The 14,909-nt window shown below is 33.6% G+C and overlaps 3 protein-coding genes across 3 annotated transcripts; 1 reads left to right on the top strand and 2 right to left on the bottom strand.

Annotated features, from left to right (window-relative positions):
- Positions 1-1,263: 1,263 nt before the first annotated feature.
- LOC145617803 (uncharacterized) lies at positions 1,264-5,208 on the top strand. Its single transcript, XM_081672556.1, has 7 exons — positions 1,264-1,685; positions 1,782-1,948; positions 2,753-2,964; positions 3,383-3,637; positions 3,778-3,864; positions 4,060-4,232; positions 4,784-5,208. The coding sequence occupies exons 1-7, from the start codon at positions 1,309-1,311 to the stop codon at positions 4,893-4,895; spliced, it is 1,383 nt and encodes a 460-aa protein (XP_081528682.1). The 5' UTR covers positions 1,264-1,308; the 3' UTR covers positions 4,896-5,208.
- Positions 5,209-5,439: 231 nt separating this feature from the next.
- Positions 5,440-7,028, bottom strand: LOC145617259 (protein LURP-one-related 7-like). Its single transcript, XM_081671956.1, has 3 exons — positions 6,578-7,028; positions 5,861-6,061; positions 5,440-5,725 (listed from the first exon to the last, which is right to left on the bottom strand). The coding sequence occupies exons 1-3, from the start codon at positions 6,827-6,829 to the stop codon at positions 5,585-5,587; spliced, it is 594 nt and encodes a 197-aa protein (XP_081528082.1). The 5' UTR covers positions 6,830-7,028; the 3' UTR covers positions 5,440-5,584.
- Positions 7,029-7,123: 95 nt separating this feature from the next.
- On the bottom strand, positions 7,124-10,723 carry LOC145617258 (RNA-directed DNA methylation 4-like). The gene is made up of 10 exons (XM_081671955.1): positions 10,436-10,723; positions 10,259-10,339; positions 9,892-9,980; positions 9,362-9,436; positions 9,206-9,247; positions 8,559-8,716; positions 8,288-8,406; positions 7,826-7,907; positions 7,669-7,742; positions 7,124-7,584 (listed from the first exon to the last, which is right to left on the bottom strand). Exons 1-10 carry the CDS (start codon positions 10,566-10,568, stop codon positions 7,349-7,351), a joined length of 1,089 nt encoding a protein of 362 aa, XP_081528081.1. The 5' UTR covers positions 10,569-10,723; the 3' UTR covers positions 7,124-7,348.
- Positions 10,724-14,909: the final 4,186 nt, after the last annotated feature.

The raw sequence follows: 14,909 nt of genomic DNA, 5'->3' as shown, positions 1-14,909 counted from the left end.
TAATTTTTTTTATTTTTCCACCAACCCTACTACCTCCATATTTTATTACTTTTTCTATTTTCTCCTAAAACTCCGCGCATGGAGAAATGGAGCAAGTATTTGAAAACGGAGGGAGTATTATCACTACTAGATCGACTTTCCATCTTCAAGTTTGCTTTAGATTCAATCAAGCTTTTTACAATTGTACATAATGGGCAATATTGTATTTATTTGTAACAATAGATTGAAATATACTCACAATTAAATTTAATCGATTTATGGGATTATTAGTTCTTTACCTTTTTTGTAATCTAAATAAGTACTAGTGTATGAATTACAAGAAAATTAATAATAGAAAACATGACCTAACATGTTAGTTGACTTACTTGACTAGTTGACAATATAAGTATACTAGTGTAATTATTAGGCCGAAGTAGATAAGATTGAATTATTTAGAAGTTTCTGCATTTTGGTTGCTAAGTAGTCCTAAATAATGAGTAAAACCGTATTAGTTTTTAATTTCGTATTAGTGGAAATAAAGAATTTGACCAAACCACTTTGGCCTTTGGGGTATTAAATTTTGCTACAACTAATTAACTTTCAAAGAGTTTGGTCTTTGAGAAAACTTCTTAGAATTGAAGGAAAGAAAAACACCAAAATCCAACTTTTATACAGTATGTTTTTTGGTAAACATTATTTAAAGATTCCGATCTTCAATCCAAACTTTTATGAACTTATGGTCAATAACACTATTTGTTTAATTCTTACAAGTGAACCAGTCGATCTTCATTTTATAATGTACTAACATTTTTTTAATAGCCAGAAAAAAAAAAGTACAGTTAAAATTGAAACATAAGAATAATACAAAAGTCACAATGTTATGTTATGAACATTCCTCATTATCTTAACCATTACAATCACTAAGATACTATCTAGCCTCCAATAAGTAGACATTGTTATTTGTTATCCATGCAAGTATTGAGGCTTAGACATTATCTTACTTTTTTTTTTTTTTCCTTGTGAAGAAATTAAACAATATCTTACCATTGTAAAGATTGATGTTTTGTTTTGTTTTGTTTTTTTTTTTTTTACGATGTTAAGGCTCAACTCGACCCAATTTTTGATCACCTCTAATAGGTTTACAATGTCTTCCGTTAAAGTTTACAATGTTACTTTAGCAATATCATTGAAGGCCCAATTGTTAAGATATTGGCCCAATTATTTAGGCCCAATAAATGAAGCTCAACCACTGCACCTCCTCTTCGAAATTAAGGAACTCATTTCTCGAACCTCATTTCAACAGCAGACATCCCAACTTCCGACGGCCAAATGTGGCGGCGATTTCTAACCACCGCTTTAACATCCACGCGCCACCGCAATTCATCCACTCTCACTCCAATCACCACCGCATTATCAACCAACACCACCGACTTTTCCCGACATTTCTCGGCAAAACCCTCGAAATCTACACTCGCTAAAGCAAAGAAGAAGTTCAAAGGCGACGGAAAATCCGATGATGTCGGCGGAACTTCCTCGGCTGAGCTCGATGCTGACGTGGAAGGGGAACAGCTTCGTTTAAGGTTGTTGGCTGAGGATGACAAGGATAGGTCCCTTGATGTGGGTCCCAATGGTCTCCCTCTCTTCACTTCCACTTCTTCTCTTTCTCAACTCTCTCGGAAAGATGCTTGCTCTTACATGAAATTCAGGTTTTTGGTTTTTTTTCTTCTTGTTTTTGTTTGGAATTGAAATTGATGTGAATTTGAGTTTGAGTTTGATTTTGATTTTGTGGGTTGAATTTGAAGGATTGAGGATTTGAATGCGGCGTTGCCGGAGGGATTGCCGAGTGGGATGTTGAAGGAATTTGAGGATACGAAACGATGCGCTTTGCTTGTTAGGCAGAGTTTTTTGGATCTTCGTGATAATTTTAGGCGGATTGTTGACCCTCCTACTTGGTCTTCTTCTGCTAAAGGTACTCAATTTCATTCCTAAAACCCTAAACCCTAAAATTTTAGCTTATTATGTTCTCTTTTGATTCTGCAATTTAGCTGCTTTTTCAATGTTTTATGTTAAAATTCTGAACCCTGAGTTTTGTTTAGTGAAATGTGAGTGTATTGGAACTGATCAAGTGATTGTGAACCGTCGAACATTTGTGATCAAAAATGGAATTATTTAGGTAATTGAGCATGTTAAGATATTCAGCAAATGCTGTTAGAATGAGACTTGATGCTATAATGTTTTTGCTGTATTTTTTATGGCTCAACAATGTGTGGAACTATTGTGTTTTTGTAATTGTTTAATCATCACATTGCCTTTGTATTTTGTCATGATTTTGACTTTAAGATCTACTTGATTGCTGTGAGTTGAAACTCAGGAGTTTGATAATATTCTACTTATGAACGTGTTTCATGGAAAGTTCAATACACTGATGATTATTTGCATCATATAGTGTATATGATGACATGGTCATTGCCTTTTTTAAAATTGGTTAGTTAGTGAATTATTTAGGCTTTCTTGGACTGCTACTAGCAGCGTATGAGATCAACTAATTTGATCTTATACAGTTTATAAGGACTTTGAAAAACCATTTGTGTAGCCAACCATAATTGGTGAAGAGAGGGGGTAGGAAGTTTAGCTTTGTTGTTTTGGAAGAAACTAATACAGTAGTACAATGTTCCTTTCTACCATTAATGATATGTGTGGAATTGTTCATGTATGGTCTGCGTTCTGAATTCCTAACTCAAGCGTTGCACATGGATTGTGTATATATTTTCAGCACCAAAACCTAGAAAACAGATTGTCTTGGATGGTCCACGTAGCTGTGGTAAAAGTATTGCGCTTGCAATGCTTGCTCATTGGGCTCGTGATGAAGGTTGGCTGGTCTTTTATTCTCCCAAAGGTCGTGATTGGACTCATGGTGGATTTTTCTATAAAAACCCGCAAACTGGTCTTTGGGATTCCCCTGTTCAGGCTGAAAATATTCTGAAGGCAAGTTCCAATCTCTGTCTTTAACTATTGTGATTAATTGACAGTGAGGTTGTATTAAGATGTCTCCAAGGTTGAGAGGATGTTAATTAGATATCTGGCACTTTATTACATATTACATCATCACCAACTACTTCAACATTACCTTAATGTCTCTAGAGGATCCTTCTCAGGGCAGTGAAGTTAGTAAATTGTTGGTACCGAAAACTAAGTATTATTTAAATCTGACATTTGAACAGTAACACAGAAATATTCTCTACTTAACAAAAAATAAGTTTCCATCTTTGGTGCCTTTCCAACTCACAATGAAATTATTATGTTAATGCATGGTATGTTCCATTATTTCTTTAAGATATTGACTAATAAACGTGACAGAAGTTGCATATTTACCAATGTTTCATTCCTCTTACTTGCTCTATAGGACTTCCTCAAATTTAATGAAACCTGCTTACGTCAACTTCCTTGTCATATATCTGAACCTATTCCTTTGGGAGAAGGTGCTGGTGTGGGATTTATGAAGGGAGCAGATTCCATGGCCATGCCAGATGGTTCAACTTTATATGATCTAATCCAGACTGGAATTACTCATACACATGCTGCTGTTGGAGTGCTAGTCCGTTTACGGAAGGAGTTATCGCTGGTGAAAGATGTTCCAGTGCTTCTTGCAATTGACCAAGTAAGTTTATGGTGCATATACTTTAGTAGTTTAGCTATCTATATGCCGACTCTTGATTAACTTCCTCTCAACTTAAACAAGGATACATATTTGGCTTTATCTAAGCTTATAAATTCTGCTTATTTTGCTGGCTTTCGCAGTACAACAATTGGTTTACTTTTAGTGAATTTGAAGAGGTTGTTACACCCCGTTCTTCCAGACCAATTCATGCTAAAGAACTTGCAACGGTGAGAACTCTCTCTCTCTCTCTCTCTCTCTCTCTCTCTCTCTCTCTCTCACACACACACACACACACACACACACACACACACACACACACACAAACACACGGCTCTCACAATAATTTCTTATAATTGTACTGAAAATTTTAGTAACGTTGTATATTTGTTGTGTAGCTTGATCATTGAATCCTTTGTGTGCAGGTAAATGCATTCAGACCTATGACACATGATGACATGATGGTTGGTGCATTCTCGCATTCTACAGCAGTGGGGAAGTTGCGTAAAGACTTGCCTGGTGTACCAGATAATGCTCGTATTGATTTCCCTCGGTACTCTCTGGATGAAGCTGCAGCTGTTTGCCATTATTACCTTAGGTATGCCTTCAGATTATTGCTACATAATGTAACTTTGCTGATCACATTGCGCTATCTCCAATTATTAATAATATGCATTTAAAGATTTATGGTGTTACCGATGTAGTTTTATCCTTGGTAATTTTGCATCTTTTCTTCTTTTGTGGTTTGATGGACTTCAACCCCTCTGCAAATGTGCATACTAGAAGTAGATTTTGATATAAACTGGGAGAAGGAAAATTGTTACTTGACTTCGTAGGGTGGATTTTATTTGTTCCAGGCCATGTTACTGGTTGCCTCACTTTGGCATGGAGAACATGTGTCATTATTGTTCTGCCTATATGCAGGATGTTGAGATTTATGAATTGCTGCTGTCATTCTATTTAAATGTGTCTATTGTAACTAGCTGCCCTCTCGTTGATATCCCCACTGGATCTTATAATTGTGGCCTATACTGCTTTCTGTAACTATATATCATCTGTTTTATACTGTAACTTGTTTGATATTTCTCATGGCTGATTGTGAAGAGCGTAATGGTTCTTATTTGAGCTTTAACAATATTGCAAATGTAGGCAAAGGCTTATCCGTCGAGAAGTGTTCACTGAAGAGAAGTGGAAGAAGATGTATTATCTTGCAAATGGAAATGGATCAGAGATGAGATGGCTATCACCCTTAATGTGGTGAATGATGTACAATACTGTCCTCGGTTCAGCGATTCAGCTAAAAGTCCAAACTGACATTATACTGTGTATCTTGCAATTTTGATTGCTAGCACCAGGAATAAGGTCCTGTTGTTTCCTTGTAAACACCATGGAGTAATAGCAGATTCTTTTTTGGTTAGTCCTCTCCCCTCATAGTAACTTTATTTATGTCTCCCCTCCTTTCTTTTGGGGTTTTTTTTAAGAAAGATGGAGAACTCCACTGGCCTTACTTGCAAGGCACTTAGGTTTTGTAAACACTATGCGATTGATGATAGAAATGGTTTTTGGTTGTTTTAATTGTTTGGATTTCGCCAATAATAACAGTTTAGGTCTTTTTTTAATCATAAATTATCCTGCACTTGCCCTATTCTTTGGTATTTTATTTGCCTTTGTCATTCAATCACAGGATCACAACAGATTGAATCGACTCCACGAACTATTTCGTATAAATTTATGTCAGTTGCACAGATACATAACATGCATCAGTCTAAAAACAATAGCAGGGTAGCACTGAGATGGAGAAAAAGTTTTTAAATTGTTTTTTCAATTGAATGGAATGCTTTGCATGCCACAATGAGTAGCAACAAAATTTGCCAAGGGTTTCTACCAAGGTACAAACTAACATAATCACAATCAACAGATTTCTTCATCTAGTTGCTAAAAAAATGAAAATCATTGTTTTCGTCCATCCAAAAATACTAAAATCAATGAAGCAATGAAGTTATAATCGCTGTATCCAGGAAAAATAGTTACTCTGAATTTACTCCTCCCCACGAAGTGCTTCCTAAAACCAAGCTTGTACATAAGATTTGTCTGCATTCAATGAAAACTCAAGTTATACTCACAAGAAAAAGATGGTAAATTAAGCAATTTGATTACAGAAGGATAAACATGCACATTAGCCAGGGTTGTAGACAGCCCTGTTCACGCTAGCGTCGAGTACCATACCTGAGCTACTATGAATTTGTCCTGATAAATGGTGCAAGTTCTCCAGAAAACGCAACCTCTGATCGCAAAAGTTAAGTTTGCGCCATTCTCTCCAGCAACATTTACACTGAATTCTATCTTATTAAATGTATTCAGTGTCTGTTCCGCCTTGAAAATCAATTCCTCACAACTATCGCCTTTGAAGCCTTTCCATGACCCATCCTACATACATAAACCATAAATTAATTACTGCTTATCCACAGTTAGCAAGATCAACTACTGCGCGCCAAATTGTTGCAGAATTTAACTGTCACCAAATCAATAAATTTGTAATCATAACAACGAATTGCAGAATTACCCTCTGTCTTGTAACCTAAAGATTCTGAAACCTAAATTTTGTGTATTAGTTTTCCTAACTAAGGTTATGAAATCAGACCAAAACTAATTATTCTTTATGCAATTGTATTATATGGGCACAATTGAACAAGTTGAGCAAGCTGAAATCGACATACTACATAATCATATTGACTCAGAAATACTCGAAACTAGTTTAGTCGGTTAAAGTCTTGGAGGCGGTTCCAAAACCAAGGATTGAATCATCAATAATTTGACATGAATTGCAGTCACTCAATAATTTGACATGAATTGCAGTGATTAAACAGAATGAAACCCAGATATCACAATACAATAATCGAATAAAACGCAAAATTCCAATCAAAGGAGGAGAGAGAAACTGACATGACAGCGGAAAATAGAGACGAGAGGATTGCCGGAAGAATCCAATAAGAGACGGCCATGTATTCCATGATTATGCCTGGGTGAAAGTGGAGAAGCGTCGGCAACTTTGTAGCGTAGATTACCAAAAGCGTCGAGAAAGCGTACGCCTTTTCGATTTTTCTTGACGAATAGATCTATGGGTATTTGTGGAATTCCTTCAATTACTACCTCTTCATTTTCTCTCTCCTCTGAACTCAAAATCGAATTGGTCATCCTTCAGATTTTTAATTTTGATCATAAAATTAAAATCCAAAGGTTTGACATTTTTTTTGTGTGCTCATATCATCATCATCGTCCAGGTTGAATTGTGGAAAAAAAGAATCTGCCTTTTTCCTTTAACTAGCGTTTTTTATACGTATTCTTATTATAAAATTTTTCTTGTACAAAAATAAAATCGCTGCAAAACTCCGATTTGTTTAAGGTAAAAAGAAAAAATAGATAATTTTCATCTTATTAAAAAGTAAGGTTTAGGAAAAACAAATTTGATAATCAGATTGGAGTAGTTAATTTCATTCATGGAAAGTTCTCAACAATTAACCATCAATGTTGTCAAAATTGTTCACACATTACCAACCGGCAGCCACCACCCGTTTTCCTACACTTTTAGCAAAATAGCATTATATGCACCAAATTTACAAGCGTGTCAATGTGTCATTCATCTTCTACAACTACACGTTGAGAATATATAGTTAGTAAAAAAAGGTAATGTAAGCCAACAACTCAACGATGTGTTCATATCCAGTCCTCATCGTCACCATCATCATAACAGTCAGCGTTGTCATGGGAATCATTCATTTCATCTTCGTAGAGTGGATCTTCTGTTCGGTCAAATCCCATTGAGTCCTCAGATTTTTCCCATATATCACTCTCTGCTTCGCCTTCCTCTTCTGACTCACTACCAGATTCTGAACTCTTCTCCTCGTCTGAAGACTCCTCTTCTGGATAATCGTTTGCTGGATGGTCCTCAGCTGTCACCCAGTATGAGAAAAATTTGTCAGTACCCTTGTAATCAATAGATCTATGGCAGACTTAGAAGAGATGGAAGAGATTACCATTAGAATCATCAGTTTCATAGTCTGAATAATCAGGACCATCATAGTGATCATCATCATCATCAACTTGGACCCTGATCAAGGAATTGTTCATAAGCAAAACCAGGGGAAATCAAATGTTGAATGATGTATTAAGCACATAAGTAAAGTTCCATACAAAGGAAATGGATAAGATGCCTCTGTTTCATCTATCTGTTCCTTGACTGTATACAGGTCGTACACGTATTCTTCAGCTGAATCTGCAAAGAGCATACGTACGTAATTACGTATAATTGTATAGTAATGAATTCATCTTTTGGCTTACACCAAGATTACTACAAAAGAACTACAGCTACGAAATACTCTCACAGAAAAAAATTATAGTAATGAATTTTAGCTTAGTCATTAGTCATACAGATAAGAGGATAAATTCCAGCTTAGTTACAGATAACAAGATAAATTCCAGATTAGTCACACAGCTAACAAGATAAATTCCATCACACATAAAAAAAACAAAAACTTCACAACTGGTTTGCAAAGCCATCCCCTCTGTCTAGTTTCTTCAAACAAATGACATAACAGCAAATAAAGAAACTTGAAATCTGTACGGACTATAACAAAAGAAAATGTACAAACAAACCATGTCTGGAAGCATAAGAAACAATGTCAGATTCGATTTCTTCAGCAGCACCAGGAACACACTCTCGTAATAGAGGTAAAAATTTACTGAGGATCTCCTGCTCTTCCACAGAGATTTCTCTGCAACGATCAAAGAATTTAACATCCTTTAATTACACAACATTAAACAGGTGAAATTATATGAAGGGCACAGAGAGCTTTTATTTATCTATATACAAATTTATTTATTTTTATTCTTTTTGTTGATTGATAATGGAACACAGGAAACTTACTCCTGTTTATTTATCATTTTAGAGGTTTCCTCTGCCTTGTCAACACGAAGAACATCATAGACACGACATACTTCATCCAAAGCCTCATCATGGATAGCCTTTTTATTGTGTGTTCTATGCTTCCATATTTGTTCAAAACGTGCACTTCTTGCTATTTCCTAACAGAGGCAAAATCACATGGACAGCAAATAAATGTAAGTTCAAAGTATATCTATTTCAATTATGGATATACTATCAGAATAGAAACAAACTAAAATCAGTAGGATAAACTATTAGAATAGAAACAAACTAAAATCAGTACGATGTTTCACTATACAGTACATAGTATTATTAAGAACTTAGAAGAAAGATTGATTAGAAGATGCTCCAAGAAGTGTGTGATGATGGTGAAGAACAGATGGGTTATGATGTTTGTAGAGGTAAAGATGATTTATAATGCTTCTCCCGTGGCTCAAAGAACAGGTCAAGCCAACAACTTCCGTAGTCATTGAGACAGTGAAGAAGCTATAACATGCAGCATGATAAATACTCACCCACTTGATGGCATTAAAAATTAAAGACAATACAGTACCAGTAATGTCCAATGTGCAAAATATTAAAATTCCTACTGATGAAATGCATGATTTGCATCCCACTAACAACACTACCTCTTGTTCTTGCTTTGCTTTGGACAATAGCTGGTCATGCTTCTGCAAAATTCAAAAATAAAACACAAAAAAGATAAGTGCTTTCAACATAACCTCACAAATGCATACAAATAATCCAAAACAAAAAGAGGGGGGTAGGGGGTTGTCATCACATACATTCTCTTTCTGGAGAGTGCGCCTTCTCTCCTTAGTGCTAGCTTTAAACTTGGAATCGCCATCAGGAGTAGGTGGCTGAATAAAGAACAAATACATAAGCGAAATTGGATAAGAAAACAAATCATTGAGAAATTGGGTTACAGCTATTCATATATTCGAGTTTTAGACAATAGCAGGAACATATAGACAGCACTCCTAGCAAAGTAAAGGTGAAAAACATAATATGAATCAGATGAAGCAGCAGGTGCTCTACATATATAATCTCATTTTCTCCTGGGAGGAGAGAACACTGATCCAAAAATAATGATGGCTAACTTAAACCAATCATCTTCATGCAAGTTCTACTAGATGTTAGTCCATCAGCGGCAATGTCTATAATTGTTTGCCCCAACATATCCTCACTTCCTACAACCGACATTTTGGTTAATATTTGTGTACTCTAAATAGTAAATACTGAGGAGTTGCGCCAACTTGACAATTATCCCTACGGTGCAAATTCGAGGAGGGAGGGGGGTTGTAGAAAAACTAACCACAAAGGATTGCAGAAAGTGAATGCTAGCTTTAGCACTGCTAACAGTTTCGACATGTTCGACAAGCACCCTTTTGATTTTCAATTCCTCTGCCACAAGCACAATCATATAGCATAAATGACACAGGTAGTACTAGTAGTAACATTCAATTACAAAGCACTCGTGAAATTCTCAACCTCCAAAGTTGCAATTTCACCAAAGTTTAAGCTTAACAAGCTATTCCAATGGAAAATCATTACCAGAAAACAAAGTGCAGAATTCAATTACAAAACTAATTCACAACAATCATCAAAATTTAACCTAATTTTATAACAATCACCAAAATTTAACCTAATTTTATAACAACCAAACCAAAATTGCAACAAACCTTGAGTAGAAGACTCAGAAATCGATAACTTCTGAAAATCGATTAACGGACGTTTCACAGGTCTATCATTAATTTCCAACCCTAACATTGCATTGCATTATAAAAACAAATTCTTTGTCAAATTCAATGTTGCAAACTCAAAATTAGAAAGAAAAAAAAGAGAGAGAGAGAACATACAGAAAGCTTCAAGAGGAGATTGATCAAGCTTTCGCTTAACCCTAACAACGACTGCCTTATTATCGCCATTGTTGTCGCTCGATAACCTTGAATTTGAAGAGCTTTCTGCAACTTCCTTCATAATTGACTCCATTTCCCCTGTTTTTTTCTACTTTAATTTGGAAATTGAGTTGGAAAGTTCGTCAATTTTTCCAAAAAGATGGAATTTTTAGAGAAACTTGAGGGGTTTAAGGGAGGGTTTTGCCCACAGTTTGGGGAATAGCTCCAGAATTTGTTGGCTTTTTATTAATTTATTTATGTTTGCCCAAATAAAATAGGTTCGCGTTTATTTTCGGCTGTTTTTTTTATATGGGTGCTGATATTGCCAAGGCAAAAAAAAACATTTTCAAGGCAAATTATCTACCCGCTGCCCATAATATTTGAGAATCTAAATATGTCAAACATATTAATTCATTAATATATTTTGTAATATTTAATTGCCTATGATTAGCAATAATTTGTCAAAGAAATAGATAGATAATTAAGATGCAATGTTTAGAAAATCTTTGTCTACCAATCCTTAAGATCGAATGCCCAACAATCAGATTTTAATTAGAGTTTGAAGAATGAAGTATCCCACGTTAATATACAAACATAATGCTTTTTTTTTTTTTTTTTTTTTTTTTGTTTCAATGGAAAATTTTATAATAAGAGTAGAACATGAACATTTATACGTATAATGTTGACATGAAAACACTTATACTAATAGTCATTTACAAATTAATTACGCACTTAATAAATAAATAAAATTAATTAATAAACAAGTTTAGAGGTAGCTAATACTTGTAAAGCTTTGATAATGGTGTTTCTCCCAATAAAATGTTAAATTTAGTGAGTGTATGGTGATGAATAATTTAATTAATTGTAGATTTTGATGAGAATAATTAGTAGTTGAAGTTGGAAAGATTTTAATTGGAATATTTAGCTACTAAAATTATAGGCAATAAAATATTACAAAGTATATTATTGAATTAATAAGTTTGACATTTTTTGATTCTCAAATATTACGGGTAGCGGGTAGCGGGTAGATACGTTGCCTTAGAAATGGTTTTTTTTGCCTTGGCAATATCAGCACCCTTTTATATTTATATATATATTTTTTTTACGGGTAAAAAATTACTCGTACCTTTGTATGAATGGGCTCCTAAAATACACGGTATCTTTTCCTTTATCTTTATTTGATTTATATACTCTTTGGAAAAAAGATTGATAGTCACCCGATTTTAGAAAAACCAAAAATGTAACATTTCAAGGTTATGTGTATTTTATCTATTTTATTTCACACTCGTAATAAAAGCCCAAACAATATATTAAAAAAAAAAAAAAACTAAAATATTGAAACTATACTCATAGTATTGTTTAAAAATACATAAAAAGCAGAAGTACTTCGTATATTGTTTGCATTAAGCCTTGAACATCAATAATGATTATACATCTGGTTTAAATGATCCTTTAAAATTACAATCTTCCTAATTAACTCCATTTCACAATCTAATTATAAAAATTACATTGCATTAAACATTATAACACTATTATCATCGTAATCTCCTATGTTAACCTCCCCTTCTTCTCTAAGCATTCATATATCCTTCACTCTTCAATCTTCATCTTTCGGTATAATCTTGCATGCAAAGCATCAACAATTTTCATCTTGTTGATTGAGTTCATGCACCTATGTGATCTCTTCTTCTCATCTTTGCTTCAATTTTCGTTGAACTTTTTCTTTTTAGAAAGAAAGAATATCATTGATTTTTAAAGCCTTTTTACTGTCATTGAAATTGGAAGATTACATTTATTGGTTAGGTTAATTCGCTTATAATTTTTGTTGCATGTTAAAAAAAATTAAGAATCTTGGAGTATCTAATATTTGTATGTTTCATGTTTGATTCATGTGTCAGTGAAGATTATTAATGCACTTGTTAAGCTATGACTTCGAAGATTACTTGAAACAATTTTGCTTAGACAAATAGATTAATGCAACATTAAGGAGCTAGACATATTTTTTGTCACTTACGCTCTTCATCAGATTTTTTAAGGTATTTGACCCTTCTCGCTTTCTTTTTAATAAATTAATTTCTCTATTATCTTTTGTCAAAAATAATAATAATAATAATAATAATAATAATAATAATAATAATAATAATTTCTCTATTATGTTGATTTAGTAATTGTATTTATTGATTATGTGGACTACTTCTAATATGCATCATAAATTCATAATATCCAAAACTGCATACTCAAATTAGAAATAATTAAATAATTTTTGACAGGATTAAAAGCAAGTGCTAGCTGAGTATGAATTTATGATAACCATATTAACTACTCGATCTGTATTTTAGAGAAGGATAAAATATCTAATAGGCCGCTTTTCTATTCAAATTTAGTTCCTCACTTCCTCCGAATATATATTAAATACGAAGTATGTAAAACCTGCCTTAAGATATGAAAAGAAAATATATGGATATTGAGCGATCTATGAGCTGGGGAGTGTCCCTACTATCTTGGGGTATTAGAGCAACGGTGTGAACTCTAAAACTAATAAATTTTCATTGGCCAAACGTACTCCAAATAAATTTTGTTGCATTTGTGAAAAGAAAGCCAAGTGTTTGTTTTTTGCACGTCCAGTCCTCCTGATTTATCTATCAATAAAGTTTAGTTCATATGTTTCAAGAAAAGATAAGCAATTATGAAATGGAGGTTGCTTCCTTTTTCTTCTTTTGATTACTCGGCCAAATCTTGTAACAGAGATCTTAGCTAGCTTTGCTGCATTATAGTCCAAACTCCAAAGAAGACTTCTTTTCTTTTGGCCTTTGCGTTTCATTTTTGTATATATAGGTTCATGATTCGGGTATGAATTATCACAATATAATGGTCTAATCAAAACACTTTTGAATGATTTATAAGAAAAAAATCTGTCGGCTAACATGACAAAAATATTTTTTGTAAACTTATTACAATGGATATCAGTTTGCTTTCCCATTTTAGAATACTTATAATGGTTTGTCGAATACATTTCGCAATCTACAAGTTTAACCATAATTATATTTGTACAACAATTTATTATTAAAAATTAATGAAAAAAATTTACAATTATATGGATGGTGAGACTGATTTAACAATAGTACTTCGTATTATACAATTACATATTTGTTTTTTTAACTTTATTGAATGAATAATAATACAAAAGTCAACTTGTGGCAAGTAATTTTAACTCCGTAAATAGGAGTGAGTAATTAATAATAAATCTACCAGATAATTATAACCATATTGGTGTTTTTTAATGACTCAATCTACACCGTCTTTCGTGCTTAATGATTTCTCAACTGTTTTCACCTGTAGTTGGTCCTATTACATTAATCAATCCAAGCATAATTACAAGTGTTATCCTTTTCGCACTAGAAGTGGAAAGATGCTTAACTCTTTGAATGTCCATTTCACTATTTTTGCGTAGAGGCTTTAATTTGCTTCACGTTGCAGTTGATTGCTTCATATAAAGCAGGCCAGTTCTATGAGAAACTATTGGGCCGCCACCGTAATTTAGTGACACGCTATAAAGAAGCAATGCAAATCGGAACATGAATAAACCATGTAGAAAAAGAGTGTATGTGACATAACATAAAATTATAAGTTTTGTCCTCTTTTAATAACGGAAATCTTAAACCTTTAACATTTTCCAATGTTCAAAACTATATACTCGTACTTGTGTTATCGCTGGTGTATTTTATTGTGTTATCTTAAGATTGTACTATATATACTTTAGTTTTTAACGCCTATGAATATGATATAGTAGTACTGTCACTTTAGGTATAAATAAATGTACGTCATAAATTGCCTTGACTTAAAGAGGAAAAAGTTCCTTAACAATTCCGGAAAACTTGTCTAAGTTTAGTGACATGATTAGTTCAGTGTTAGTAACGCAATTAATGCTGTACTTTGTATTAAGACAATCGATTGGTCCATCTATTGACTACGAGTACCATGTTTTTCTCTTCACACCTGTTTCTAATCCTCTAGTCAGGAACATAGATAATCTGTAACAAATATTTTTACATCATAGTCAAAATACTTACATCACCATAGTCGTAATCATAATCTTAATCATAATCATATTTAGCCCGTCGAAAAGCCTAGAATTATCGCTTAATGAGGTTAATTACAGTTGGTTCTGTTACTTTGATCAACAAGTTTATTAGCCATGAATAAGATTTTCTCATTTCATTACTGGGACCCTATGATATGTGTGGGTGGTTCTAAATAATTACTCTTGCAGGCGGCGTCTCACTATTTTGTTGATAAAGACATGTTATGATAGGCTTGAAATTAATGGCGGAAACTCTTGTATATATGTAACAGGTTGCAACTAATTTTATCGGTGCATCCAAATAGTCCGAGGTGACTTGTTATATTCTTGAAGGGTGATTGAGTTTTTATATTA

This window comes from Chenopodium album, chromosome 26 (assembly GCF_948465745.1).
Source record: "Chenopodium album chromosome 26, dcCheAlbu1.1, whole genome shotgun sequence".
Taxonomy (NCBI): Eukaryota; Viridiplantae; Streptophyta; class Magnoliopsida; order Caryophyllales; family Amaranthaceae; genus Chenopodium; species Chenopodium album.
The sequence above is the reverse complement of the archived record's forward strand: the minus strand, read 5'-3'. Positions and strand labels throughout refer to the sequence as shown.